The sequence below is a fragment of the Desarmillaria tabescens genome (genome assembly GCF_030435595.1).
Source record: "Desarmillaria tabescens strain CCBAS 213 chromosome Unknown EV420scaffold_32, whole genome shotgun sequence".
NCBI lineage: Eukaryota > Fungi > Basidiomycota > Agaricomycetes > Agaricales > Physalacriaceae > Desarmillaria > Desarmillaria tabescens.
The window spans coordinates 149,305-173,959 of record NW_026848331.1 but is presented as its reverse complement, the minus strand read 5'-3'; the positions used below and the strand labels follow the sequence as shown (position 1 = coordinate 173,959).

The window sequence follows — 24,655 nt, the reverse complement described above, 5'->3', positions numbered from 1 at the left end:
TTCAAGTTCCCACGGTCCTTTCTGATCTTTCAGCACGCTGTAATTTACAAACTGCGAACGACAATCACCGGTAAGCATTTGTCGACCGTAAGTGCATAAACAGAAGTGAGCTATAATGGCACACAGGTAGGTGATTGAAAGTATACGGACTATCGGCCATCTGCATTGTACACACCACCGGCTACTAAGTTTCCTGCACTGCATATAACAAGTCCCCCTGTAGTCTACGTATCGGATTCTACTTAAATTTGTATACCGATCGTCGGCTGCCGATCAACGGCCCCGTTCGTGTCCAGAATCCTACATAAACCGCCGCGACCTGTCTTCTCTCGACATTCACATTCTCTTTAACTCGCACTCCTTCAATAGTGGTATTGCGCTCGAACATGCCTCCAAAACGACCACCGAGCACCTCTGGTGTCGTACTCAAGGCCAAGAAACGACGTCGAATCAAAGGGCTACTAGAACGCGTGTCAGAGACCCCGTTGGACGTTCTTCTAGAGGTGAGTACTACATTGCTGCAAGTTCGGTTGGCTGTTGATATCGACCGCCAATAGATTTTCAGTCGTCTAGAACCGCGAGATCTCCTCCATCTGTGTCGCACAAACAAATTTCTCCGTTCTGTTCTTCTGGATCGCAACTCGCTTGACGTCTGGAGGCGTGCTCGCCAGAGCTTGGAGGACCTTCCTGATCTCCCTGTTGACTTGTCGGAACCTCGTTATGCCAGTTTACTTTTCGATAAGTACTGTCAGGTTCGTCGGTATGCTTATGCTCAGCAAATGTGGCCTTCATTTTAATATTTTAGTTCTGTCTACGTACGACGAGTCTTGTTCAATGGGTCTTACGCACGCGTTGCTGCAAGGATTGTGTACAAAACACAGAGATGTATGTTTTTCTTCGTTTCGCTTTTGAATTGGATGTTTATGGTGTGGTATTATTAAGTTTCAGCCCTACACTGGACCGACAATCCATGAGGATGTCGTGGATCATCCCATTTGTTCGATGTGGCGCGTCCGACAGTATGCAGCGGTTGCTCGTTTCAACTAATAGTTTTTCAGACGACACGACTTACTACTACGTTCCCTCCGTGGTGTTACTCAATGAAGAAGTCAAAGATGTGCTTAACGACGAGACCAACTTCCATGACTGGTGTCACAAGAAAAACTCTTCCTTTGGTGCTATTCGTACGGTGCGCATGGCCCAGTGCTGTAGAGTGCATCCCTTTTTGATTGTCGAGCTACAGCATGGAGAAGCGTGTGACACTTGGCTGGCACAGAGACTGAATGAACGCAAACGCGAGCTTAGGAAAATTCGTCGAGATCGACTACAGGAGTAAGTCTGAGTTGAAGTTCCATTTCTGTTGAAACTAATGATCATTCCTTCTGTGTCAGTGTTATTGAGAGGCTCAAGGCGCTTGGGTGGGAAGACCTAATCTATAGGGTACCCTGGAGGAAAATCGCAGCACATAAGCTTGTGGCGCAGTCCAGGCCATTGACTGAGCGAGGTATGTTTTTCCGAGTGGTTATAGGTCACGTAAGTATTAAACCGTCTGGTCAGCTTGGCGCAATATGGAGCCGGTGATGGTGGAGTTCATGAATGTGCTTCAAGTGAAGAACAAGAAAAACGACGCAGCGATGTATGATTTCGGTGATTGTGAGGGTCGTTCCGTAGTATATGAGTCATGGACGCTGGATGGCGAAAGGAATCAGTTCGGCCCTTTCGACTGCCAAACGGGAAAGTATGCCAATACCTGGCTTACTGATTTTTCCCTAGGGATAGCGTTTGAGCAATATGATACTTAACAGACAAGAATTTCTGCTTTTCTTTTTTCGCTCGAGATTCGCTGTTCATTGATTTTCGTCTTGGAATCTCTATTTACAAAAAGAATAAGCGTATGATCTGGAATGATAAAATCATGTAGGCTTAGGAGCAACATCTTGAGTCAGTGGCATGTCGTCAGCGAAAACGGGTGACACGACGTGTCGCGCATTAAGTAGGTGCCAGGATAGAGTCAAGCTAGAGTGATGTGAGAATTTATCCAAGATTGCAAAAAGAGGAAGTCTTGTACCGTTGGCCCCATCTATTTCCCTGCTTTTCTGGTTCAAAAAGCGTTCGACGTGTTCATGAAGGCGGTGATTTCCACTTTTGGCAACATAACCATTTCTCTCTCCATCCACCACCAACGTCGCGGCAGTTCGCGATGACATCCCTCATTGCGATACTCGACCTCAAGGGCAAGCCGCTCATCCAGCGGTCATACAGGGACGATGTGCCGGCGTCATACGTGGAGAAATTTCTTCCGTACATCCTGGAGATTGAGGAGGAGGGTCAGCAAGTGACACCGTGTTTCTCAAAGGAGGGCGTCAATTACGTGCATGTCCGGTTCAGCAATCTATACTGTGAGTGCTGGAGTGGGTTGTTGTTGATGTTAGCTGATGTTGCTTGCTAGTGTTGGCCCTATCGAAACGGAATATCAACGCGGCAGAGACGGTCATCTTCCTCCACCGGCTGACGCAGGTCCTCGTCGAGTACTTCAAGGAGCTCGAGGAGGAGAGTATTAGAGATAATTTCGTGATTATATATGAGTTGATGGACGAGATGATGGATTTTGGGTATCCGCAGACGACAGAAAGCAAAATTCTGCAGGAGTGAGTCTTCAGTTTGGCCGGTTCATTGTGTTGGCTTGGTCTATCTTGGTGCTTACTGACACGTTATGTTTTAGATACATCACACAGGAATCGCATAAACTCGAAGTTCAAGTAAGGCCACCGATAGCGGTGACGAACGCGGTGTCATGGCGTACAGAGGGAATTAGGTACAGGAAGAATGAGGTGTTTTTGGATGTTATCGAGAGCGTCAATCTGCTGGTACGTGTCTATTGCAACTCTTCTATGCCTATCTCACGTCTGGCAGGTCAACGCCAATGGAAATGTCGTAAGGTCAGAGATTCTGGGTGCAGTCAAGATGAAATGCTACCTCAGTGGAATGCCTGAACTGCGGCTGGGGCTGAACGACAAGGTTATGTTCGAAAGTACAGGGAGGAGTGAGTCTACGACTGTGTATTCTTCCGGCTCTTCCTTGACTGCGGTTCGTAGCTGCCCGCGGAAAGGCCATTGAGATGGAAGACGTTAAGTTCCACCAGTGTGTACGGCTATCGCGGTTCGAGAATGATCGGACGATTTCGTTTATCCCGCCAGATGGAGAGTTTGAGCTGATGAGTTACCGATTGAGTACGCCGGTTAAGCCCCTCGTTTGGGTCGAAGCGGCGGTGGAGAGTCACAAGGGTAGCCGGGTGGAGTATGTGGTCAAGGTGCTTGCACAGTTCAAGAGACGGAGCACGGCGAGCAATGTTGAGATTTATGTGCCGGTACCGGATGATGCAGACAGCCCCAAGTTTAGAGTGCGTTTGTCGAATCTTTTCGCTGGGCGTACTGCTGATGTTTTGGATAGGCGTCGACGGGTTCGGTGCAGTATGCTCCTGACAAGAGTGCCTTTGTCTGGAAAATAAAACAGCTTGGAGGAGGAAGGGAATTCTTGATGAGGGCTCATTTCGGTTTGCCTAGTGTAAAGAGCGGTGAGCTACAGTTTGCTTGGATTGTATCTCCGGCAGCTAAGAGTCTTATAGAGCAAGAGCCGGAGAAACGCGCGCCTATCACGGTCAAGTTCGAAATACCCTACTTTACAGTTAGCGGTATTCAAGTGCGGTATCTGAAGATTGTTGAGAAGAGCGGGTACCAGGCGTTGCCTTGGGTGAGGTATATAACACAGAACGGAGATGATTACAGGTGCGTAGAACGTTATTCGGCTCGATGTTATTGCTGAATTTTTCCAGTTTACGGACGGCGTTAGAAAAGGGCAGTGCTCCAATAAGACCGCCTATTGTAGGATAGAAATCGTAGTTATTTTCTAATGAGATCGTGATCGTTTCTCTGTTTCTGTCTTCAACCATGCCTACGCCCTCGCTCGACGCCAATTTTGTATTCCCTCGCTCAACACGCTCAGTTCTCCCTATACGAACAACAAACGCCAATGGTAAATGGACCGTCTCTCCTGAATTCGGCGACGCTCTGCTCCATGCGATGCGCGAGCGACCATCTGCGCGTATTCCGTCCATTGTCGAGCTGCCACCGCCAAAGAGGCCTCAATTAGTGGTACCGTCACCGGACGCTCGTAGATTGACGATGAAGACGCGAATCGCCGTTCGAGATAAGACTCCGCATCGCTTCGAGGTCGTTCCGTTGCGCGATGTGCACAGGAGAGCGCCGTCTCCAATGTTCAAAGAGATCACACCTTTGGCCAATGCGCGAGTAAAGTTGAGATCTGCCAATGCTGAGGCGACAGCGAGGAACATGAGAGCTGGGAGAGGAGGCAGGCAGATGCAGCCCAATCGTGGTCGTTTTTACAACGAAAACTCGAAACCGCCGCCGCCAGCAAATCGCCAAGCTCGTCTTCCTAGTAAAAATAGTATCAAACCTGCATACCCCCAGCCTACCGCCTTGCACACGAAATCAGCCAGCCTATCCAGCTTGCATCCCACCAGCTCGCCGAGTCGACACTCTGTCGGGAGGTCTGAGGACATTCAGCGCCGAAGCCAGATACCCTACAGCCTGAAACGACGTGCCATCTACACCCAGACACTCTTTATTCCTAAGCTTGCCGCTACAATTGAAGAAGTATCGCCGTCGACATCCATTTCGGCCGACAGTCTCTCTGCTCTGGAGGGCACCACGCTCGTCGACGATGAACCAAAGACGTACAAGTCCAATTCGCTCGCCGCCTCGTTCTTTTCTATGCCGTCCGAGTACTCGCAGGATTCGTTTCAGGTTGTAAAGGCGGTCCCGAAACACCATCCGATTGTCACTGAGCTGATGGTGGCGATTGACTTGGCGATTAGTGAGTGGGAGAATGTTGTAGGATAGCGCCCCACAGGAGCCTTGAGCTTGAGGTCCAGGCAATGCCAATACCACTACTAGACATGTTGGAAAACTTCATGCCGGCTGTCTGCTGAAACGTTGAGCGCCAGGAGCTGTCGGAGGCCGAGTGTAAAATGAGATGACTGTGATAGTAAATGTGTGCGTGAATGTCGCCGCTGCAATCACTGTTATCGCTGCGGTCGTCGTCGTTCGCGGTCGTCGTCACCATTGTCGTTGTCCCCGCTGCCATCCAGGTAGTATTGTCGTGATAATCGAGCAACGTCAGCCGCGAACGGTCAATGCACCGAGTCAGGCACTGAAATTGAAATTTCCTGAGCGGAGTGAAAAACGGGTTGACAGGCATGGCAACGGCAACGGATACAGCAGAACCCTTCCTTTTCCTTTCACCTTGCTTGCTTACCTTTGTCGCCGTCGCCTGCGTCCTGCTCGCTTGCTATTAACTTTTTGCGGTGGATGTCGGGCGTCGACTTGCTCGAGTCGTATACCGCGCTCTCTTCCTTGTCGTCGCGAACTGTTGTGCTACAGAGCATAATTAACGGTATACTCCGGTCGGTCGTTCTATCCGAGATTCACAAATCTTACGGTTCTCTTCTTCTGCTTCCAGCGCCGCCTTTCACGTTTAACAATGATACCCGTAAAACTCTTATCGATACCATTCTACGCGACCTCAAAACCACTTCCAAACATGGCACCAGCAATGGGAGATTATCGTCCAAAGGTGCGGCGTCCGTTCTCTGTTCATTCTTCCTAGCTTATCTCTCGTAAGACGCTGCTCAAGCCTTACTTGCTGTGAAGACCCTTGGCAAGAACCCATCAGGATCCGAGACACTCGCCACTGCATCAACGCTGAGCGCGCTCCTGGGCCTATCAATTTCACTCAAGGACGATCCAGAAGCTTCCAGTGAGGCGTTAAGGTGCATAGCGAATACTATGCTTTTGTTTGAGCATGCCAGGGGTACTTTTATTGGTAAAGACGTTGGGGGTGGCGAGACTTGTGTCGGCATGCTTGATGTGAGTCCTTCCTCGCTTTCTTCTTCGCTCCCGCTCAGTTTGCGTAGAAATCGACGACGCCGGACCAAGTCTTCATTCTGTCGCGGATACTCTTCTTGGCGACAGTGCCGGGTCCGTCTTGGATCGTTTCGCTCGTCGAAGACCACAACCATAAACGGAGAGGCATCGTCGATATCATTGCCAGCAAGCTTGATGCCATGCTTGTCGCTATACAGGCTGGCACCAAGCTTGGACGTGAGGCCATGGCGGATCTGCTCAAGTTCACGTTCAATCTGTTGCTGCATTACCCAAAGGTGCGCTGCGAGATTTCTTGTCGTGACTGCGGAGAGGCTGATGGTTGGCAGATGGTCGATGCTGAGCCGCAGACTCCCCAAGCAGGCGATGGTCAGAAAGCCATGGGCGATTTTTGGAGTCCCAATCTTGACGGGTTGCTACCATCTCTACTACGAACATTCTACTCGTTGCCACCGACGTTCCCCAGCCCTTTGGTTTCGCCATTAACCCACGTTATCCATGCCCTTATCACGATACCCATCTCGTCCTCTCTCAAGCTCATATGGCTTGGTCCCTCGACCCCAGAGCGCCGCAGTTCGTCGAATAGTAGTAGCCCCAAAATGTCTACCAGTAGTGGCGGCGATTCACCAGTGCTCTCTCAGACTCCTCCTAAGTCGAGTACATTGGACCGGGCTCTATCGGTGCTGTCTGTTGCGGGGCGTAGATCTTTATCACGGAGCCCATCACCAAATACAGCTACTCCACAAGACATTCTCCTACGTGCCCACGACCTCCTCGAAGTCTCTTTTTCACACTATTTTCCCGGGTCCATCGACCCTGATGACTCCTCTGTACGCGAGCGCCCGAAGAAGGAGCAGCTGGACGGGTCCCTTGATGACATTATTTCACCACTAATTGTGCTTATTACACGTCTATGCCTCGCAGATGCGACTTCGCGAGGACGGCTTCGCGAATGGATTGTACCACCAGATTTGGATAGGTCGGCGCCGTTGGAGGGACGGTCAGATATGCTTGGTCGCTGTTTACGACTCATGGGCAGCGTATATCACCCGCGGCTGAAGGACTCTGTGGGAGAGATGCTGTTTGCAATGTCCGACTCGGACGCGCGGATATTGTCAAGCCTTGTCGGATATGGCAACGTTGCTGGCTTCTTGTTTAACAAGGGTATCATGTCTGCTCCTCCACCGCCTGGTGGTGAGGATCCCTCTTCATCTACTGAACCTGTCGCGCCTGATGGCAAGGTCATCAACCCGATTACGGGCAACACGATGGAGAAGCCGGACCTGCCTGATATGACTGAAGAAGAAAAGGAACAGGAGATGGAGAAGCTGTTCGTGCTGTTCGACAGACTGGAGAAGAGCGGTGCGTTGCCAAAGAGCCAGAATCCTATTCGGAAAGCGATGGAGAAGGCGGCGAGTCAATGAAATGACGAATGAATGAATGAACGAGCGAATGAATGCATATCGATACTATATGTTACAACCAGTTACAGCACATCTTGTACTTGTACAGACGCCGCTGGTATGTCGGCGGGATACCTAAATAATTACCGTAATATAATTTCTTTGTTACATCTGGGGGCATTTTTGGTCAAACAAAAACAGGTCGGGTTCTTATAGTCCAATTTCAAACTCCGACCTGATCGACTCGGCTTGTCTTCCGACCACCATCATGAATGTGCGTCTATGTTACTCTGTATTTTTATCGCGTTTCTTACCGCTGTATGCGTAGAATCTCCTGAGGACACTTACGGAGAGTCATGTCAAAGAGGCGTTCCCTAATACCGACCTTAAATTGCTGTTGACGACGGTCAAGGAAGGCAGGGTACGTCGCGTTATCTTGCTTCAATCCCAGTCCAGTAATCGTCTTTCAGCACTCCGGAGACAAATTATCAGATCCATTCTACGATTCCCTCGATGGTTTACTTGCCGACTTGCGGACAGTCACTATAGTATGTCACGTTTCAATGATGTAACGCGCTCCGCTTTAGCCGCCGGTTCAACAGGATAATCACGATGCGGAGGCTTTCCTCAAACCAGTTTCCAAGACGGAAGCTCCGGATTATCATACCAGTACGTGTCGATGCGTTCCGTTTGTTGTTTGCTGACTTTCCACAGTAATTCAAAATCCCATGGACTTCCAGACAATGGCTAGGAAAGTCAAGGCGAAGAGTTACAAGTCGAAACGCGAATTCCAGGACGATTTGGACTTGATATGGACAAATTGCTATACTTATAATGGAGACGTGCGTATCCTACAATTTCCTTGTTGTTTCGCTCTGACAGCGCGTTAGAATCATCCACTACGGCATTGCGTCAATCGGCTTAAAGGCAAAGCAGAGAAGTTGCTGCGAAATATCACGGATCGCAAGGAACGTGCCGATCCTGTCATTCCTGCTGCACTACAGGGACCTAAACTGAACGGGGTCAACGGATACTCAAGACCAGGCATGGTGCATCACCGGTCGTCGAGCTCAGGCCCTCTCGCCAAGGCCATTGTCAAGCCTACAGCTATGCCTCTACAGCGACGAGATCTCCCTTTTGCTGACTCTCCTGCGCTGATCCGGACACAGCACGGTATGTCGCTGTTCGCAAAATTAAACCATGACTCTCCCCCACGCGACGAGCTTCGCGTGTTTGCACCAGACTATCAGAGCGACGAGGAGGATTCTGTTGAAGTGAAGACAGAGGCTGGAACAGGCGAGAAGCGTAAGCTGAATGGGCAGATTACTCGCCCACGCAAACGGGCACGAGTGGCACCTCAATATCCGATCCCCCTTCCCTCCGAAAGCGACGACATTACACAGATGTGGTGGACGGCAGCACAATCCGATCTACTACTTCCGAATGGTCTGCCTGGCGTTCCACAGCCCCGACCACCCAAATCTCCACTTCCGAAACGCAAGAAACGACGGAAACAGCCAGAGCCTCTGAGGCCGAATCCCAAGTCGTTATTGACGCTCATGAACAACAACATACGGACGATGAGAAGAGTGAGGCATACCCATGCCAAGTTTTCAGCGCTGGGAGGAACAGGCACCGAGGATAGCGATTCATCGTTGGGAGAGCCGCCTGGAGGCGTGGTGATACCTGATGAAGAAGCAGCAGTAGTGGATGTTGATGGACGGCCGTGGAGTCTGGGGAAGACAAGGGTGAGAATAGAGGATATTGGTGAGAAGAACAGCACGGATTGTTTACAGTGGATGAGCAAGAAGGTTTTGGAGCATTCTGGGTTTCAAGGTACGCTCGTGTCTCGATTAGTTTTGATATGCAGCTCAAGTGATATCAACTCTAGGAACATCACAGTCGGCTTTGGACGTCCTTGCTGGGGTCACCTCGGATTATCTGTTGAATGTTGGGCGCACTATCAGATTTTTGTCAGACAAGTATTCAAATACGATGACTGCAGAGGTGAGCGCATATACTGTGCTGAAGCGTATACATTTTGTTGAACGGATCCTAAGGAAATCATACTGCATACCCTGTTTGAGAGTGGCGTGACGCGAGTCCAAGACCTCGAACGATACATTTCTGACGATGTGGAGCGTTATGGATCGCGACTGAATGATCTAGAGAAGAAGCTTGTTGGGGCGTATCGAGAAGCAGTTAGTATGCGGTTTCTTTGCAGCTTTGTTCTTTACTAACTATTTTTTAGACTGCTGTCGAAGCTGTGGAAGACGAGGGCCTGTTCGAGGAAGAAGACGAAGACGAGGCTGGTGTCCTGGCTTTGTGTGTTATCTTATCATTTTACCGTTTGTTCTTCTCTGACAAGACTATATTCTTAGAGGCGACTTTGCAGAATCTTTGGGAATGGATTATCTGGGACTACGCGAACTCGGTATTGCGGAAGAGTTGGGCATGTCAAGTCTGACCATTCCGAAGCGGCTCCTCAAAGGCAAGAAGCGGTCAAAAGGACCTTTGTCTGCTGCGTACGTTGTCTATTGCCTCAACGTTCTATTTACTGATGCGGTCCTTTAGTGTCAAACCCTCAGAACCGCCACCGCCCTATCCTCCGCCGCCTCCTTTCGTTCCTCTCACCGTTGCCAAAGTCAACGACCAGATCGGATTGCTCAAGCCCTTCTACCAGACCCGCATCGCAGCAATGTCGGCCCCACCACCCCTACCACCCCCAACTCTCAACTCGTACCCTCTTCTTACGGACTCGTCAGGCGCTCCGATACCGATACCCGCGCCGCCACCACCCCCTCCCAGTTCACCACCTCCAGATACTGTTATACCGGACGAAGCACCAGCAGCGGGCCAGATGAAGATGGGGCCTCTGGGACAGATCATCAAGACAGGAGGTACAGCTGCGAAGAAGAAGGCAAAGCCTGCGGGCTCTGCGGCTCCGTCAGGAAATACAGCTACAGCAACAACGACAGCAGGAGCGACCGGGAGTACTACACCTGGAGGAGAGGTTACTGCGCCGAAGAAGAAGAAGGGAGCTACAGGTGTGGGTACGGGCAATGGGCGCAAGAAGAAGTTGCTGGAAGCTGCGCAGGCGCAAGCACAGGCTCAGGCTCAGATGTTTCCTGGAGTAATCGTCGCGCAAGGATGAATGCTGCATATCACTAGTAACTTTATCTACAATGTTATTTAGAGTGCATGGAGAAATGTTGATAGGGTGGATCATCTGTACAGTGCTCCCACAAAGTGGAAGGAGGTATGTAAACAGGCACACTAGTGAATATATCAAGAACATCATGAACATACTGTATCATTTTGTTAAATTCAAATGTCATGCATCACAGCAAAAAAACTTAGCCAAAGTGGGCCACTGTAAGCATGGCAGGTATGAGTCTGAGCTCGTTATGAGTCTGAGTTTACAAGGATTCGTTCTTTTGCACTGCATTTCAATCGAGGACCCTGCATTTTAAGTTTTACCTTGGAATTCAATAGTGACAAACAATGCTCCTTTTATAGCAATAGTTGTCTTTCACAAATAATAAAGCCAAATATGCTCACAGGTATGGACTTTGCACTCTCAATCTGATTTATCATACCTCCTACCACACCAGCATCACCAATCAGTTTGGTATTGGTATTAGAGATATAGTTCATGGTTACTGGTACTTATTAGTCTATTTTAGCTACTTTTGATTAGAGAAAACCAAGGGTATGGCAGGTTTTGCTGGGTACCGGACCCTTACCCAGTGGGTATGGGTACGGGTTGCCTTTGCTGGTGGGTGGCTGTACCTGTGCTGTGATCCATGGGCTTTTTCAGGGGTATTTTCATCATAGATCACCTGTAAATGATTGATTAGATCGAAATAAACAATTTCGGATGCCATCAAAAAATGTGTGACTGCACCATGACCTCTGAACCTGTGCCGAAACCCGACATGGGATCCCAGGTATGGTCCGCAGGTATGGGTATGGGTCAGCTTCACAGCATCTCGTGGGTTACCTGTGGGAACCCTACTTTTGATGCATCCTGTGGTTTCAAGAGCCATGGATGGCAACCATTTCACCACTATCTCATGCATAGCCCTCACATGAAGGCAGCACCATGACTGATACCCAAACAGTGACTCCTCACAACTGGTGAGGAGAAGGGCAGGAGCAAGATTAGGCCCCTGACATCCAACAAAGGCAGTGATGGCAACATCCATCTGGGCTAGGTCAATGCTGCTTCTCAGGTATGTGATAGACAACACACAATGCAACAGCAATGTGAGACACCAATTGCCATGCTGCTGCCACCCCTGCCCAATACCAACATTGCTCCCTACTACCTGCCCCAGGTCTGAAATACTCCTCATCTCTATGCATCCCCCATTTTCAACATGAGGGATTATGGCTATTAGGCCTGTTATCCTCCCCAATGTTATCATCACCAGTGATAACAATAACGATCCTATCCCCACCCTCACCATATTCTGTGCTCTCCATTGATCATATGATCACTATTGAACCCCCATGTCTGTTTTCCATATCAGGAAAACTGATAGTGGCTGCCATTTCTCCTTATGAGCTCCCTGTGATGCACCTGCCATGCTTGCAGCAGCCCACTTCAGCTAAGTTGGATGGACTATGTTATTCAACAAGTAAAATTTTCATGACAATACTATACTACAACTTTGCTGAGCAAAAAAATGACAATCATACATGAATTGGATGTGAAACATTGACTCATCAAATACCTATGGGTGAATTATATTCATCAGCAATTCCAGCCACTATCAATCTCAAGCAGATTTCTTGTTCATTACAGTGACACAAATGCATATGGGAATTCCAGGTTAAGGAGAGAAAGGATACTTGTACCAAAGACATGAACATAAGAATCTATAAGGTATAGTGAGAAATGTGCAATAGCAAGAACAAGTAAAATACTAACCTCCTCAGAGCTTAGAATGGATAAGTAACTGAGGAGAGAAAGAAAAGGAAGTGAAGTATATAAGCTATCTATGTGATCATGTGTAGTATATGCAAGAAAGAAAAGAAAGTAAATCATATGAATAAGACTCCATATCTTCCAACACACCCCCATTCATATAATGGTCTTTATCTCTTGATCAGATCCAGATAGAGGCAATGCTTGTTGTGTAAAGGGGAGCAAGAGGCTTGGTGAGAACATCTGCAGTCATGTTGAGCATCAGAATCCAGTGTATACTGAATTTTTCTGTGTGTAGGTGTTCTCAAATGAAATGATATCGAATGTTGATGTGCTTCATCTGAGAAGTTGATGGATAAGACACTGCATGGTAGCTTCAATATTTAATGCTAAAATATTGAAATCAAAAGATATTTATTTTTAGCAACATCAGAACCTAAAATATCTAAGAAATAGTCAAAATATGTTTTCAATATTCATGATTTCTTTGAGTTTTAAGGCAATTTTCCTAAATATAGAAACTATATTCAAAGTTTTCTTACTGTATTTTAGACTTAAATATCATTAATATAAATATCTTTCAAATTCAATCTTCCAGACTCAATTATTGAGACCATCATACAGTGAGATCCAGTGACCTTGATAGAAGCTTGATTGTCTAAACCAAGAGGAAAAAGATAAGGGATTGGAAGCTCTTCCAGATGTAGAAACATGCATATTTAGAGAAATTCCTTAAAGATATAGGTAAGTATTACAATTCCACATCTTATCTTATCTTATCGACCTCATTGTAATCCTCATATGCTAATACTCCGACTCTGATCGCATAGAACCATGCTGGTACCGTGTGTTCAACACACCTGCTACAGACTCTTGTACTATATTTAGAATACCCAAACTTGTATATAAGTATCTCGACTGCAGGTCTTAAACCTCAGTCTTGAACTAAAGTTTATTCACCCGATAATCTAGTCTGAACTCACTCTCGATTAACTAGTTGAAAGCTCCCTGCACATAAACCTGCGAACAACTAATAAGCACCTGACCGAAGTGCGAGTCATGCTTAGTTGTTTGATCTTGTTTGTGTAATCAGTTGCTAACAATTAGTTCGAGACTTTCCTAACTCTTCACCAATGTTGACATTGATGAAGACAAACGAATGAATCCTATTGAACAAACCATCACTGATTTTATTGGACTCCAGAGCTTTATCACCTTGGCTTATCTCACATTCCTATATGGCTACGAATACCGAAGAAACTGGGAGCCAGTCTCCCAAACTGTCACCATTGAAACCTCCATCCCGGAGGATAGACACAAAGACACACCACTCCCTTCCTACAGCGGATCCAGCAAGGATTTCCCCATCCGTTTCATCATCCTCTCAGACAGTGGCTCTGAGTCCGACATGGGAGGATGGGCCACACCAGAAAGCTCAGTCACTGCGGTTGAAGAAGAGCCAGGACACAATGAGCATGAAGGGTACATGGGTGAGCATGTTCTCTCTACCATTCCCAAAGAAGAGGAAGGGCAAGGGCAAAGAAGTAGCCCCTCCCCTACCTCGACCGAGAACTCCACCGCCAACCCTGGATATGATTCCAATGGGGAGCACCTCTATCAAAGAGGGCTTAGATACCATTTGGGAGAAAGAGGAATGACTGAAGATGGAGCTGGAAGCAGTTCAGATGAGGAGGACGGAACTTCAGAGAAGGACAATTCCAGCAATGAGCTCCCAGGGCCCCATAACGACTGGTCCCCTCCAAGGCTCAACTCAAGGGGAGAAACCTGGTGCTACCACGTCCGGAACTGAACTCCAACCATCTCCGAGCTCAGGTCATACTTTAGGCCCATCACACCCCAGGATGGATAGGACGCCATGTACACTCCTCAGAAGATAGCACCACATGAGTGCTAGTCTTCTGATGCACTAACGTGCTTCTACCATATCAAGCACCATACAGATGCTAGTCTTCTTACTCACATGAGCGCTTCTCCTATACTAAGCGCTGCATAGACTGAAGCCTTGACATTCACAGGAGGACTTCTACCATACCAGTGTCATATGATACAGAAGACAGCAATGCATTAGGACAGTACATACTAGTAAATACCGCCATGTATTTAGTCAAGCCTTGCTGTGGTCTTACACCCCAGCTTCAGCTAAAGTTATACACTCCTAACTTTTCATGCAGAAACTCCCTGCTTCCAAGACTAAGGACTATTGTTTCTGACCAAGCGATTACAACGCCCTCTTCACAACTGAATCACCGAATGTGAGTGACAGTTTAGAGGCAAACATTGTTCAATCCAAGTTAGTGCGTTACAATTAGCCAAAGCTTGACTTTGCTATACCCTTGCTGCCTAACAACGGTTACACTGTTATCATACATACCCGTTGTTATACGACGGTGACTGTATAGACCCATACCTCCTAAGAGCACCGACCCCCATGAAGCGGGTGAGTAACGGGCTCTACCTCTGCTGCCTTTGTCGTTTTCATTAACAGCACAACCGCAGCATCCGGAGCACTACAATAAAGGAACCCTTGTCATTATACGACGAGTCCTCGGGGTTGCTCACCCCTACAGAAATATTTCATACTCTCCTCATTGTTCAACGATGGTGACTGTATGAAACCAATAAGCTCTACCATCACTCACATCCTGGAAACCCTTACATCCTTAGTAAGGCACCCCTTGTATTGCAGTACTCGATCCTATCCACGACCACAAGATGGATCAACTCCCATTTGCCCCAACACCAGAGACAACCTCTAGACCCAACACCCCAGAGATCCACAATTCGCAGTTGGATACTGGAAGGATATCAAGGGATCCTGGGATGATCCCAATACCTCTGTCACCTCCAATGACCAACAGTTCTACACCGATGAGTACAACTGACTCATCAGTATACAAACTCTGGAGGAGTGTGATGGAAACACCGTTCATGAAACAGAGGGACGAAGAACCACCTTCGAAGGGGTCATTAACCCTTTCCTCCCTGCCTGGTGTTGCGACTGCAGCCTATTTACACATGTAATTTTGCAATCTAAAGTGTTTTACACGCATACTGAGATATAGTGAGCGAGCGGACTAAAACTACATGTCGACACTAATGCTATGTGGTGCAATGATATGGAATATAACTTATGGTATAAGAAGCAATGGGATTCTAAACAGGACTTAGTCACAGCACTGTACCTGATGGGCATGCGTGATGAGAAGGCCAAACCCTATACCCAATGCCTTAGGCTCTAACTTACAAGCATGCTCGCGGGAGCTAGATAGCACTTTGAAGATTGCAGTGACACTGAGAATACTTAGCGTGCTTGCTAACTGTGACACGTCGTACCTGAAAATCTGGGGAAATCCTTAAGCGAGATGACAGCTATCACTGGCATGAACTTGGGCAATGGGCTTCGGCTGAAGTCCGCGAGCCCGCATCCCATTGTTCTGAGTCCCATTGTTAGAAGACTCACTTGTTTCCGTGCCTATGAGAAGCCTCTGTGAATCCAAGAAAGAAGTCTTGAACGACATATGCCAGGACTGATAGTTCCGGGTGCCTAGACCTGTTGGTTGCTAGAGAACAAGCCTGCAGGTGTTGGGAGAGCACCTCTTGGCATGCGTTTAGTGAGCTCACTATAGAAATGAGACTAAAACTGGGAAGTCCGGCTCGGATGCTCAGTAAGGCAGCAGTGGCAATGTGCTATGCATGTAGGAGTCTGGGTACGGCATGACATTTGTAATTCTAATTCCCCTGTAGTATAAGTAGGCTGGTTACAGTAGGTAGAAGTGAAGTTTCGAGCCCCTGAGTTCCCATGCACGTGTTGAAGGCGGTACTGTAATAAAGGATCAGTTTGTGACTTCGAGCTGTGCATAGAATTAGCAAGCTCACTCAGAGAAATACGAGATACCCTTTTGATAAGACTTTTGAGAACTTAGTCAGAGTGAATACGAATCAGTGATGCTGTTTCTGTTCTGTTAAGTGTGATAAGTCTGTTCGGAGAATGTATTGAAGTGGAAATCTGAGTTCTGTTCTGTTCTGTTCTGTTCTGTTCTGTTTCAGTCTGTTCCGTGTCAGTTCTGTTCGAAGTTCCGTTTCTGAATCTGTTTCTGAGCGCTTCTGAAGTGTTCTTGAGTCGAGATAACCTGCTGGAGTTAGTTGGAGAACCCCTACATACAGTTGTGTAGCGAGCAGGCTAAGTCAGTGCTTGCCTGTGGTGTTCTTTTAGTGAGCTCACTAAAGTTTCGGCATGTATTGCCTCTGTTTCTGTTGGGATCAGTGTCCCTTGTGTATTATAACTCAAATCTGCCTTGAAGGTTGCATCGTGCCAGTGAACGACCTTCCTGTAAAAAGTTCCTAGACTTAGGAATTCATTAGAGAAAGCTTAGCTTCGCTAAGAGCACTGAGAATAAGAGAAACTCTTCGAGATATTGAAGTATAGTTGGATCGCATTAGAAATAATCGCTCCCCCTAGAACTTACGAGGGTGATTGTAGTTTGTGTAGTTGTGTGAGTGTGTGTGTGGGTTTTTGAGGTTCGCCTTTTAGCCCGCTCACTATTCCACAGGTGCCCACAGCCAGCCTCTTCACCGGGGAGTTGATCAAGAAGGTGGACAAACCACAGTGGAAAGAGCGGACGCAGGAGGATATCGAAGAGATGAATCTCCAGAGTCATTTGGAGATGCTGGACCAATGCTCCATGCCTCAGAGCTCAGCAAGGGGATCTACTCCCCCACCAGAACTTCTGGAGAGGCATGGGGAGTCCACACCAGACAAGGCACTTCCTCACAGGAGTTATATCCTAAGGAAGATGTTTCCAGTTGGAATCCAGACACCGGCTCCTCCTACAAGACAGAAATCATCCGGCTCGAATCCGAAGTCGCCTCCAGGAGATCTGATTGCCTCTGTAGCCAGGTATATCAGTGGTACCATCGAATCACTCTCCAAACTGCACACAGAATCCACAACCTGGCCAGGAAAGAAAGAGGAGTGGCTGAGGAAAAAGGGATACTGGATTGGGGGACCATCTTTCCAGTGGATTTCTGTATCACCTCCAAAGAGGGATCCTGGGATCTACCCCCCATGTCATCCGCCTCAACCGCCGATGACATCTGGCACTCCACAGCCGGGGACGGTTGGGAATCCCCCTGGCCAGACACCTCATATGAGGCCATATGGCCCAATCCCATGGCCCAAACAGCCATCAATGAAGACCTATGGGACTCACTTTCAACCCCTATCATCATTGGGGAAGAATACCGAACAGGCCCAGAAGAAGAAGAAGAAAGTGATACCCCCACCGACACCTCCTCTGACGAGGACGAAACCGTCCATGTCTTTGGTGCTGAATTTCAACACTGAAGACATCTTCAACATAAAGAAACTGGGAGGAGACTGGACCAAACCACACCTACCATCTAAGGTGTTTTGGACCACATCTCTAGACCCCGAACTAGGAAAGAGGGCCCCCTCTCTCTCCCAATACAGAGGCATGTCATGCCCTGAAGAAACAGATGAAGGAATGGACATGGACCAGTCTCAAGAGAGAACGAAGGTGCTTCCAATATGGAAACACTGGGCATTTTGTTCGGCACAACAAGTGTTCTCCCCGACAAATTGAAATGGCACAAGATAAAAAGGCAAAAGCCAACAGCAATGCCATTTTATCGACGCCCAAGAACCGCATTAGAAGAAGACTGGGAGCAGGAATTTGTAGGGGAGCGATGTCTCCACTGTGGATTCCATGGACAGTACTAGACGGGACAACAAATGCCCATCTGACAGGTCCCAATGGCACTCTGCTTGAAGCAGAGCAAGACCCCTCAATGACAAGTGCTGAGGGGAAGGCATCGACAAAGGACTAGGCAAGTCTGCCTAGGTCAACCAGCACTAGCACTTCAGCAAAAAGAAAGGAGTCGACGATGGACCAGGACAAATCGCCCTTGTACACCAGGACTCAAATTTCTTAGGTAAACATTTACTTGAAAATTTTTATTCAAAAATATGTTTGTAGATACTTGTATGGACAATAAATCCCTTTTGTCGTGATTATACAGGAACCTTCATCATAGGACACCCTAGAAATGAACCCTCGTACCGCCAGGCCACGATGGATATGTTGTGCATCCAAAGCGACAAACCCGAGAGAGCTGTGGCTCTATATCACTAACGACATGCTATGCATCGACAGTGATGAATCCACTAAGAGGAAAGGGATAGTTTCTCGGTCAGCAGACCAAAAATCTCTAGGAACCAGCTATAGTCTGGCTCCAACCTGATAACTGTCCGACTGGAGGAAAATCTCAAACAATCTACCAAGAACATGCTAGAGATGAACCTTCTGGAACAGGATGGCTCCAGGATGCGAAAACTGGAGGGCCCATCAGGAATTGTCTGGAAAGGCCAACCAACCTACTAAAACAGAGAGACTGACCTCCGCCATAGGGGGCACTGGATTCCCAGACTGCAGGACCAATCAACCTTGAAAGGTTGACAGTCAAAGAGCTATGACCGATCTGGTCAGCTTGACAAAAGACCCATCCATGCGAGTTGGAAATAAAGATCTTCACGATTGCCTACCCGGGTACATTCGTATCCGTGACCGCAGGTACCCGTGGCTCAAAAGCCATACCCATCATCCGCACCGACATCCATGGCATGGATGACCTGACCCGCTGCCACGGGTACCTGCATCCACGGGCAGGTACCTGCACCCACCCAGGGTACATGCGTGTACTTATGAATACCTGTACGAATACCTGTCTATAATCCATATATAATACACAAAGTATTGCTTTAAAATTTAATTCTAATGGTCTCCATGGTCTTCATCACTGTCCTCATCATCCTCGCTACTACCAGATTGCCCTCATCATCAGTGCTGTCTATGATCTCTACCACTGCCTTCTTTTTCCCCCCTCCATTATTTGGCCGCAATGCTTTCTCATTGAACTTCTTCACAAGAACCTTTTTGGGTATGAGACCCTCCACCTTGCCCCAAGAGTTCAGTATGACATTCGCCCGTGTTGACTCTGCAGATAGCTTATGCCGGCGTTTATTGAGCACAAGCCCGCCATGAGAGAAAACTTATTCCACATCAGTTGATGCCGCTATGATCATCTATTAGGACCATCAGTCACCGACACGAAAGGACATACCAGAGGCAGACAAAAAATCGAGTGCCATTCTTGTGAGTGCACCCATCAGTGTAACAACCTTCTTCTTCGACTTCGCATCCCGCTTGTCCAACTTCGCACTCCAATGTATAATTGGATCACCACAGTCTGTTGCCGGATCATTGATATAAGCCTCGAAGACATCTCCTTCAGTGCTACGCCCATAGTTATCAATATCGGCAAATAAATCTTCATTCTTTGTCTGTTAAATACAAACTTGTCAGCACTCATAACTTCTGAGAGGTCAACCACCTACCACTGTCTCTGCAGTTTGGCAACTCAGGACACTGTCAGGCAAGTAGTATGTTGTCCATGTATCCCAGGCAGACTCCTCCGCAGTCACGATCCACTCATGCACAGCCACCCCTGCTGTTTGAAGTAGCTAAGCTTGTATCTTGGGTGCATAACTATGACAAGGTCAGACAGACAATCTCAAGGACATCACCACGAACTCACTCATTGCTGTCTTCCACATGATAGACTCATCTGTTTTTGAGTAGTACTTGTCAGTGATAGCAAGACCATGCGTGACGCCAGCGCACACAGCTGGGTAAAGAGTTGCATCCTCAAGGTACTTTTCGAGCTTCCTTGTGATGCTGTCCATGGTCGGTATGACCTCATGCAACAGTAGAACTGCAGAATGGGAGATACGCTCTGTTGCCCTTGAGAAATATCTGCTCATGATGGTCAGCCAAATGCAATGAATGAATGTTGTGCTGCACATACCTCCAAAATCGGCTGGAGCTGTATGAGCACCTTCCATTCCTCATCCGACAGGAGAGAGCAGTTTCAATCGCTTCATCGGAGCCTTCCCCTCAGTTCTGTTCACGTTCAATACAGAGTGCATCGAGAGCTGGCCTGCAACTGAATGCCTCTATTGATGACATTAGATGTTGTGTTCCAGTGGGTGATGACACTGGCGAATCATCAGGAGGATGGCAATCCCCTCACTCTCACAGAGCATCTTGAGGCACACTTGAAGGGAATTCTTATGGAAAATTCGTTTACCGAGCTTCAATAGCTGACCAGCGGTCAGTCAAAGCTGAGCGGACCATGTATTCAATGAAAGGGCCATATCTTGGTGAGTGCCAACATGCCCAGATTGACTTCCTCAGCTGTCATATTGGCTACCTCTGGTCACACATCAGACTCCTCATCGATCATGCAGGTCCTCCTCATCCTCCAGCTCCTTGTGAAGGTCCTCCAAAGCCTCGCGTTCTTCCGCATCCAACGCATTGTCCTCGTCATCCTCGTCCTCGTCCACATCAGAGTCTTCTCCTTGGCCTTCACCCAGATCGTCGTTTGCCTGCTTGACCCGCTGCTTTGCCTCGAATTGAGACAGAATGGCCTGTAACATGATGAGAATGGTATGTTGTCCCAGGAACAAGACACATACCTTTACAATCAAGTTGAGAATGTGAGCGAAACACCTGTATCTGAGTGTGATGGCCTGTAAGCACCGTCTTCTTCAGCTCCTTGAACATGCGCTCTAGGTGATCCAAGGTCGTATCATTGTTAGACTGCATTGTCACCCGTTTGCCCAAGAATGTCTTCCAGGAGGTCATACTCCCTTAGAACCTTGAAGACTTTCTTCGCAAGGTACTTCCCCATGTGTGCATCTGTCAGTCTTTGGGAACATCAGTAGAGATAAGGGCACCAAGCTGAATGACTTACTCGATGAGATCCAGGGTGACAACTTCAATGTGCCCGTCTCGACACCAGACAAGCACAATCCCCAAGAATTTGTTGTGGTTTGGCGCCGACCACACGTCAAACACAACATGAAAGCGACCATCATGCTCCTGTATGGCCGTGAGTGGAACAGGTCTTCTGCGATGCAGTAGAACATACCTTAAGCATTTGCTTGAGCTGTTCTTTGGAGACCTCATATACCTCCTTGATGTTGTGCCTGCCATCGGTGTACTTCAACACGATCTCGTCGATCTTGGGTTGCCTAGGGCCTGTTCCTCTCCTGCGCCGCCTTGAGGTCGCACTTCTCCTGCGTGCCCTTTGAGATTGCTGGTGCTATTGTCTTTGCGACTATGGGTGTGGGTGGTACCATGCCTATTATGATGTCAGACCCACTTTCAGAGGCTACGAACCACCATCGACGAAAGATGTCAAATGGACACGGCGACACATACATGTCAACTGTCAGAGCTAAAGACTGACGGACCTCTTGCAGGTGAAGACGTACTTCACCTCACCATCAGCGTCCTTCTTTATCATGGGAGGCATATCAAAGTGGTCGTACACTGGAGATGTCCAATTCTTCAATGCCCTCTCCTGTGGAAAGGTCAGTGTCGAGCGCCCCACTTTGAGGTGCGTCATCTTCTGGTTGTGTCCGTTGTTTCTTCATACATGGACCCTTGGTCGTCTGGCTCCTACCCCTGGGCTCACCATCGCTATCGGAGTCATCATTCCTCTTGCGCTTGGTACTCTTCTTCTTCTTGTGCTTGGTGCCTTGAAGTGGCTGGGACATTGGTTGGGACGCAGAAGCTTGATGCCTTGAAGTGGAGGAGCTCGTGGTCTTTTTCGAGGCTTTGGTGGTTGAGGAGCCCATGGGTATGGGGGACGATGGCGAGAGACAAGGGCAACCCCTTATAAACAACGGCTGCTTGTATGATGAGCCTAAAAAAAATGAGAATGACAGACTATTTAATAAACTCACAGGAACATGTCAAAGAAATTGCACTTGTGAAACATCCGCCACTGGATGGATACCCGCCTAGGGGGTGCACTTGGAGCAATCGGGAGGGAGGCCAAGGGAGTGACGCATGGAGGAATCTGGTGCCAGCAAAAGACGCTAAGCACCATGGCTGACACAGTAGCATCAAGCCTATGGTCCGCCGACGAAAGACGTCAAACGGATTGGCTGACCCCAGAGGGTCAAGCCAGTGGAAGAGAGCCTAGGAGAAACGTTACTCATAATGAGTCACTGAGTGTGACGTGGCACTTAGTAAGCCACAGCCACCAGTCCGAGAGAACCCCCAGCACCAAGTTAAGTGCCTACAGCACCACGGTACATGTGGCCGGTGGTCTGTGAGAGCTTAGTCAGCTCAGATCAGATGCACTCATTAAGTGCTTACCTCTGATCTCTCTTCCCTCTTACTCGTCTCTCTTCTCCGCTCGACTGCGTGCCTTCAACGTTTCAACGTTAACCTTCAACCTTCAAGCCTCAAGAAAAAGTTCAACTGTAATCAGGTGAGTTTTCTTTCTCCACTTTGACCCACCTTCTTCAGGTTGACACAAACGTGTCGCCCATGTTGTTTGACATCTTTCATCAATGACGTTTGTTTCTTTTGTCATTGTTATTGGTTTGTATGTTTGGCGGTTGATTCAATTGGATCGCCGTGTTCATTTGATGTCCTTTGTCGGCGGATTGTGTGAGTGGTGGGTAACATTTATGGTGTTGCCACTGTGGCCTGATGTCCTTTGTTGGCGCGCATTTCGTCCTGGAAGCCTCACCTCAACGTTCGACGTACAACTGGCGACCCACTGGTCCTTTCTACTTTTCACTCTCTCCAGCAGTTCTCGCACCAAACCTGTGTTCGCGAGCCTATCTCAACGTTGCCAGGGATTGCCTTCATGCTGCCAGTTGACTGGACACCTTCCAAAGTTCACGGGGATCCGAGATTGCTCTTGCACAAGGCAAATCCCACTTTTTGTACGTTCATTGACGTAGCTTGTGACTGGTCATATATTAACAACTATGCTAGCCTTGGGTCCTTTTGACAGCAAGAACGGTATCATCTTGGATGGTTCCGACTCCTTCATAGTCACCCCAAACTCCTCTATCATCTGCAGGCCTCCCCTTGGGGCGAACCGGGAGGTATACATGTGGGAAAACTTTCAGTACAGCCATGACGACCCGCTCCAATGGCCACAGGCCTATGTCGAGCAGTTTCCTCATCTGGCTTGCGTACTGCTGGATAGCTCCTGCCTCTCCAAACTGATCCCTTCCATCCCCTGTATCGCGGCTTGACAAAGTACAATTTTGTTGAGTGCTGACCCAGACAGTCTCGTGGAGGGAGTTGGTCGTCTGCATTACTCGACATTTCTCAAAATTCAAGCCTGCCTGCAAAGTCGTCATTGAGTCGATGAACTCAGTCGATGCCAGCGCACCTGTGTCCCAGTAGCATGTGTGGACATCTTAGTGTCATTGAGCTGCTTCTGGGGCGACTTCATGCTCTACCAACATCTTTCCAGTGCGTCCACTTGACGTTTGCAGAAACTTACGTGCGTGGCCTTGGAACTTAGGGCCTTTGTGGAATACATGACTGTGTTCAAGCCCCTCATGGACTCTCCCGAGACTGATGTGCCTGTTATGCCTGTGGAGGAAAGTCTTGTGGGTGCGTTCATCCACAATGCAACGGTTCTCCAGAGATTTTTCAAGGCGGGAGTACCAGTCTGACGCATTGTAGACATGAAGGAACTGCCAGGTACCTGTGTGGATTCGCTCACTGACTTTGCGACATCTCCATGGCTGCAGGGTCCCTGCCCGCTGCGATTGCCATCAGTCTTTGTGGGTTCATCGAGAGATCCCCACAAATACTTGAAGATTCAAGAGTGCATGTTGCAATTTTGTTGATGGGTCGATCCATTTCTGTTGGCCTCTCCCATCATCCTGAGCTGCCTGGATGTTCCTCTCATTGCAGCGTCATTGTCGTCATCTCGATATTCTCCATGTGGGTTTTCCTCTGTTTTTTTTAGTTAATAAACGGGATGTCAATCTGTTTAACAGATCATAAGAACATACCATCACAGTCTGGGAAAATTCATAAGCTGATGGACCCACAACATCCTCTGCTTCCACCATTGATCGAGCCGTGGCGTTGTGGACTACTGGCCGTGGATGCCAATCCTTTGCACTGTCATTCTTCTGGCCATCCTCAGCCGACTGCAATTCCAAGGGAATCGCAATATGCCTTCCCTCGGCCTGATATTATTGCCACCGTGAACACAGAGGAAAAAGTAAACTCTTTTTTGATTTCGTGGTTGCATCTGCGAACACCTCTGTTTGTGCGTCTCACTGTCACAGGAGCAGGGTACCTCCAAACCTGTATCATCAAGAATGGCAGACGGTGTTGGCGTTGGGATTTCTGCATTCAGCAGGTGAGAGCGGTGGTCTGGCAGTGAGACGGCGGCAAGAGGTGACCAAGATCATGGAGGGCTACATG

At 48.2% G+C, this 24,655-nt stretch overlaps 9 protein-coding genes across 9 annotated transcripts; 6 read left to right on the top strand and 3 right to left on the bottom strand.

Annotated features, from left to right (window-relative positions):
* The first annotated feature begins 12 nt into the window (after positions 1–12).
* EV420DRAFT_1559499 (uncharacterized protein) lies at positions 13–2,156 on the top strand. Its single transcript, XM_060473788.1, has 10 exons — positions 13–70; positions 127–503; positions 558–752; positions 806–885; positions 943–1,007; positions 1,059–1,189; positions 1,244–1,332; positions 1,392–1,504; positions 1,558–2,016; positions 2,069–2,156. The coding sequence occupies exons 2-9, from the start codon at positions 387–389 to the stop codon at positions 1,800–1,802; spliced, it is 1,035 nt and encodes a 344-aa protein (XP_060327808.1). The 5' UTR covers positions 13–70; positions 127–386; the 3' UTR covers positions 1,803–2,016; positions 2,069–2,156.
* EV420DRAFT_1559491 (AP-1 complex subunit mu) lies at positions 2,157–3,921 on the top strand. The gene is made up of 7 exons (XM_060473787.1): positions 2,157–2,399; positions 2,450–2,648; positions 2,723–2,867; positions 2,914–3,043; positions 3,096–3,400; positions 3,451–3,574; positions 3,626–3,921. The coding sequence occupies exons 1-7, from the start codon at positions 2,201–2,203 to the stop codon at positions 3,820–3,822; spliced, it is 1,299 nt and encodes a 432-aa protein (XP_060327807.1). The 5' UTR covers positions 2,157–2,200; the 3' UTR covers positions 3,823–3,921.
* On the top strand, positions 3,922–5,315 carry EV420DRAFT_1559490 (uncharacterized protein; the record flags this gene model as incomplete). The annotated part of the gene is made up of 1 exon (XM_060473786.1): positions 3,922–5,315. A coding segment is annotated over exon 1 (967 nt), but the record flags the coding sequence as incomplete, so codon positions are not given.
* Positions 5,300–7,539, top strand: EV420DRAFT_1559488 (guanine nucleotide exchange factor). Its single transcript, XM_060473785.1, has 5 exons — positions 5,300–5,472; positions 5,539–5,652; positions 5,701–5,945; positions 5,993–6,238; positions 6,290–7,539. The coding sequence occupies exons 1-5, from the start codon at positions 5,388–5,390 to the stop codon at positions 7,382–7,384; spliced, it is 1,785 nt and encodes a 594-aa protein (XP_060327805.1). The 5' UTR covers positions 5,300–5,387; the 3' UTR covers positions 7,385–7,539.
* Positions 7,540–7,691: 152 nt separating this feature from the next.
* EV420DRAFT_1702077 (uncharacterized protein) lies at positions 7,692–10,860 on the top strand (the record flags this gene model as incomplete). The annotated part of the gene is made up of 10 exons (XM_060479505.1): positions 7,692–7,793; positions 7,834–7,911; positions 7,966–8,032; positions 8,078–8,205; positions 8,254–9,199; positions 9,255–9,370; positions 9,424–9,564; positions 9,615–9,688; positions 9,745–9,888; positions 9,938–10,860. Coding segments are annotated over 10 exons (2,376 nt in total), but the record flags the coding sequence as incomplete, so codon positions are not given.
* A 463-nt stretch (positions 10,861–11,323) lies between these two features.
* EV420DRAFT_1559484 (uncharacterized protein) lies at positions 11,324–12,137 on the bottom strand (the record flags this gene model as incomplete). Its single annotated transcript, XM_060473784.1, has 1 exon — positions 11,324–12,137. A coding segment is annotated over exon 1 (385 nt), but the record flags the coding sequence as incomplete, so codon positions are not given.
* A 4,862-nt stretch (positions 12,138–16,999) lies between these two features.
* On the top strand, positions 17,000–17,920 carry EV420DRAFT_1482313 (uncharacterized protein; the record flags this gene model as incomplete). The annotated part of the gene is made up of 1 exon (XM_060469890.1): positions 17,000–17,920. The coding sequence occupies one exon, from the start codon at positions 17,000–17,002 to the stop codon at positions 17,918–17,920; it is 921 nt and encodes a 306-aa protein (XP_060327802.1).
* Positions 17,921–19,095: 1,175 nt separating this feature from the next.
* EV420DRAFT_1645902 (uncharacterized protein) lies at positions 19,096–20,157 on the bottom strand (the record flags this gene model as incomplete). Its single annotated transcript, XM_060477835.1, has 5 exons — positions 19,096–19,385; positions 19,458–19,677; positions 19,732–19,762; positions 19,819–19,882; positions 19,932–20,157. 5 exons carry the CDS (start codon positions 20,155–20,157, stop codon positions 19,096–19,098), a joined length of 831 nt encoding a protein of 276 aa, XP_060327801.1.
* A 3,033-nt stretch (positions 20,158–23,190) lies between these two features.
* Positions 23,191–23,903, bottom strand: EV420DRAFT_1482310 (uncharacterized protein; the record flags this gene model as incomplete). Its single annotated transcript, XM_060469889.1, has 3 exons — positions 23,191–23,553; positions 23,601–23,666; positions 23,715–23,903. 3 exons carry the CDS (start codon positions 23,901–23,903, stop codon positions 23,191–23,193), a joined length of 618 nt encoding a protein of 205 aa, XP_060327800.1.
* Positions 23,904–24,655: the final 752 nt, after the last annotated feature.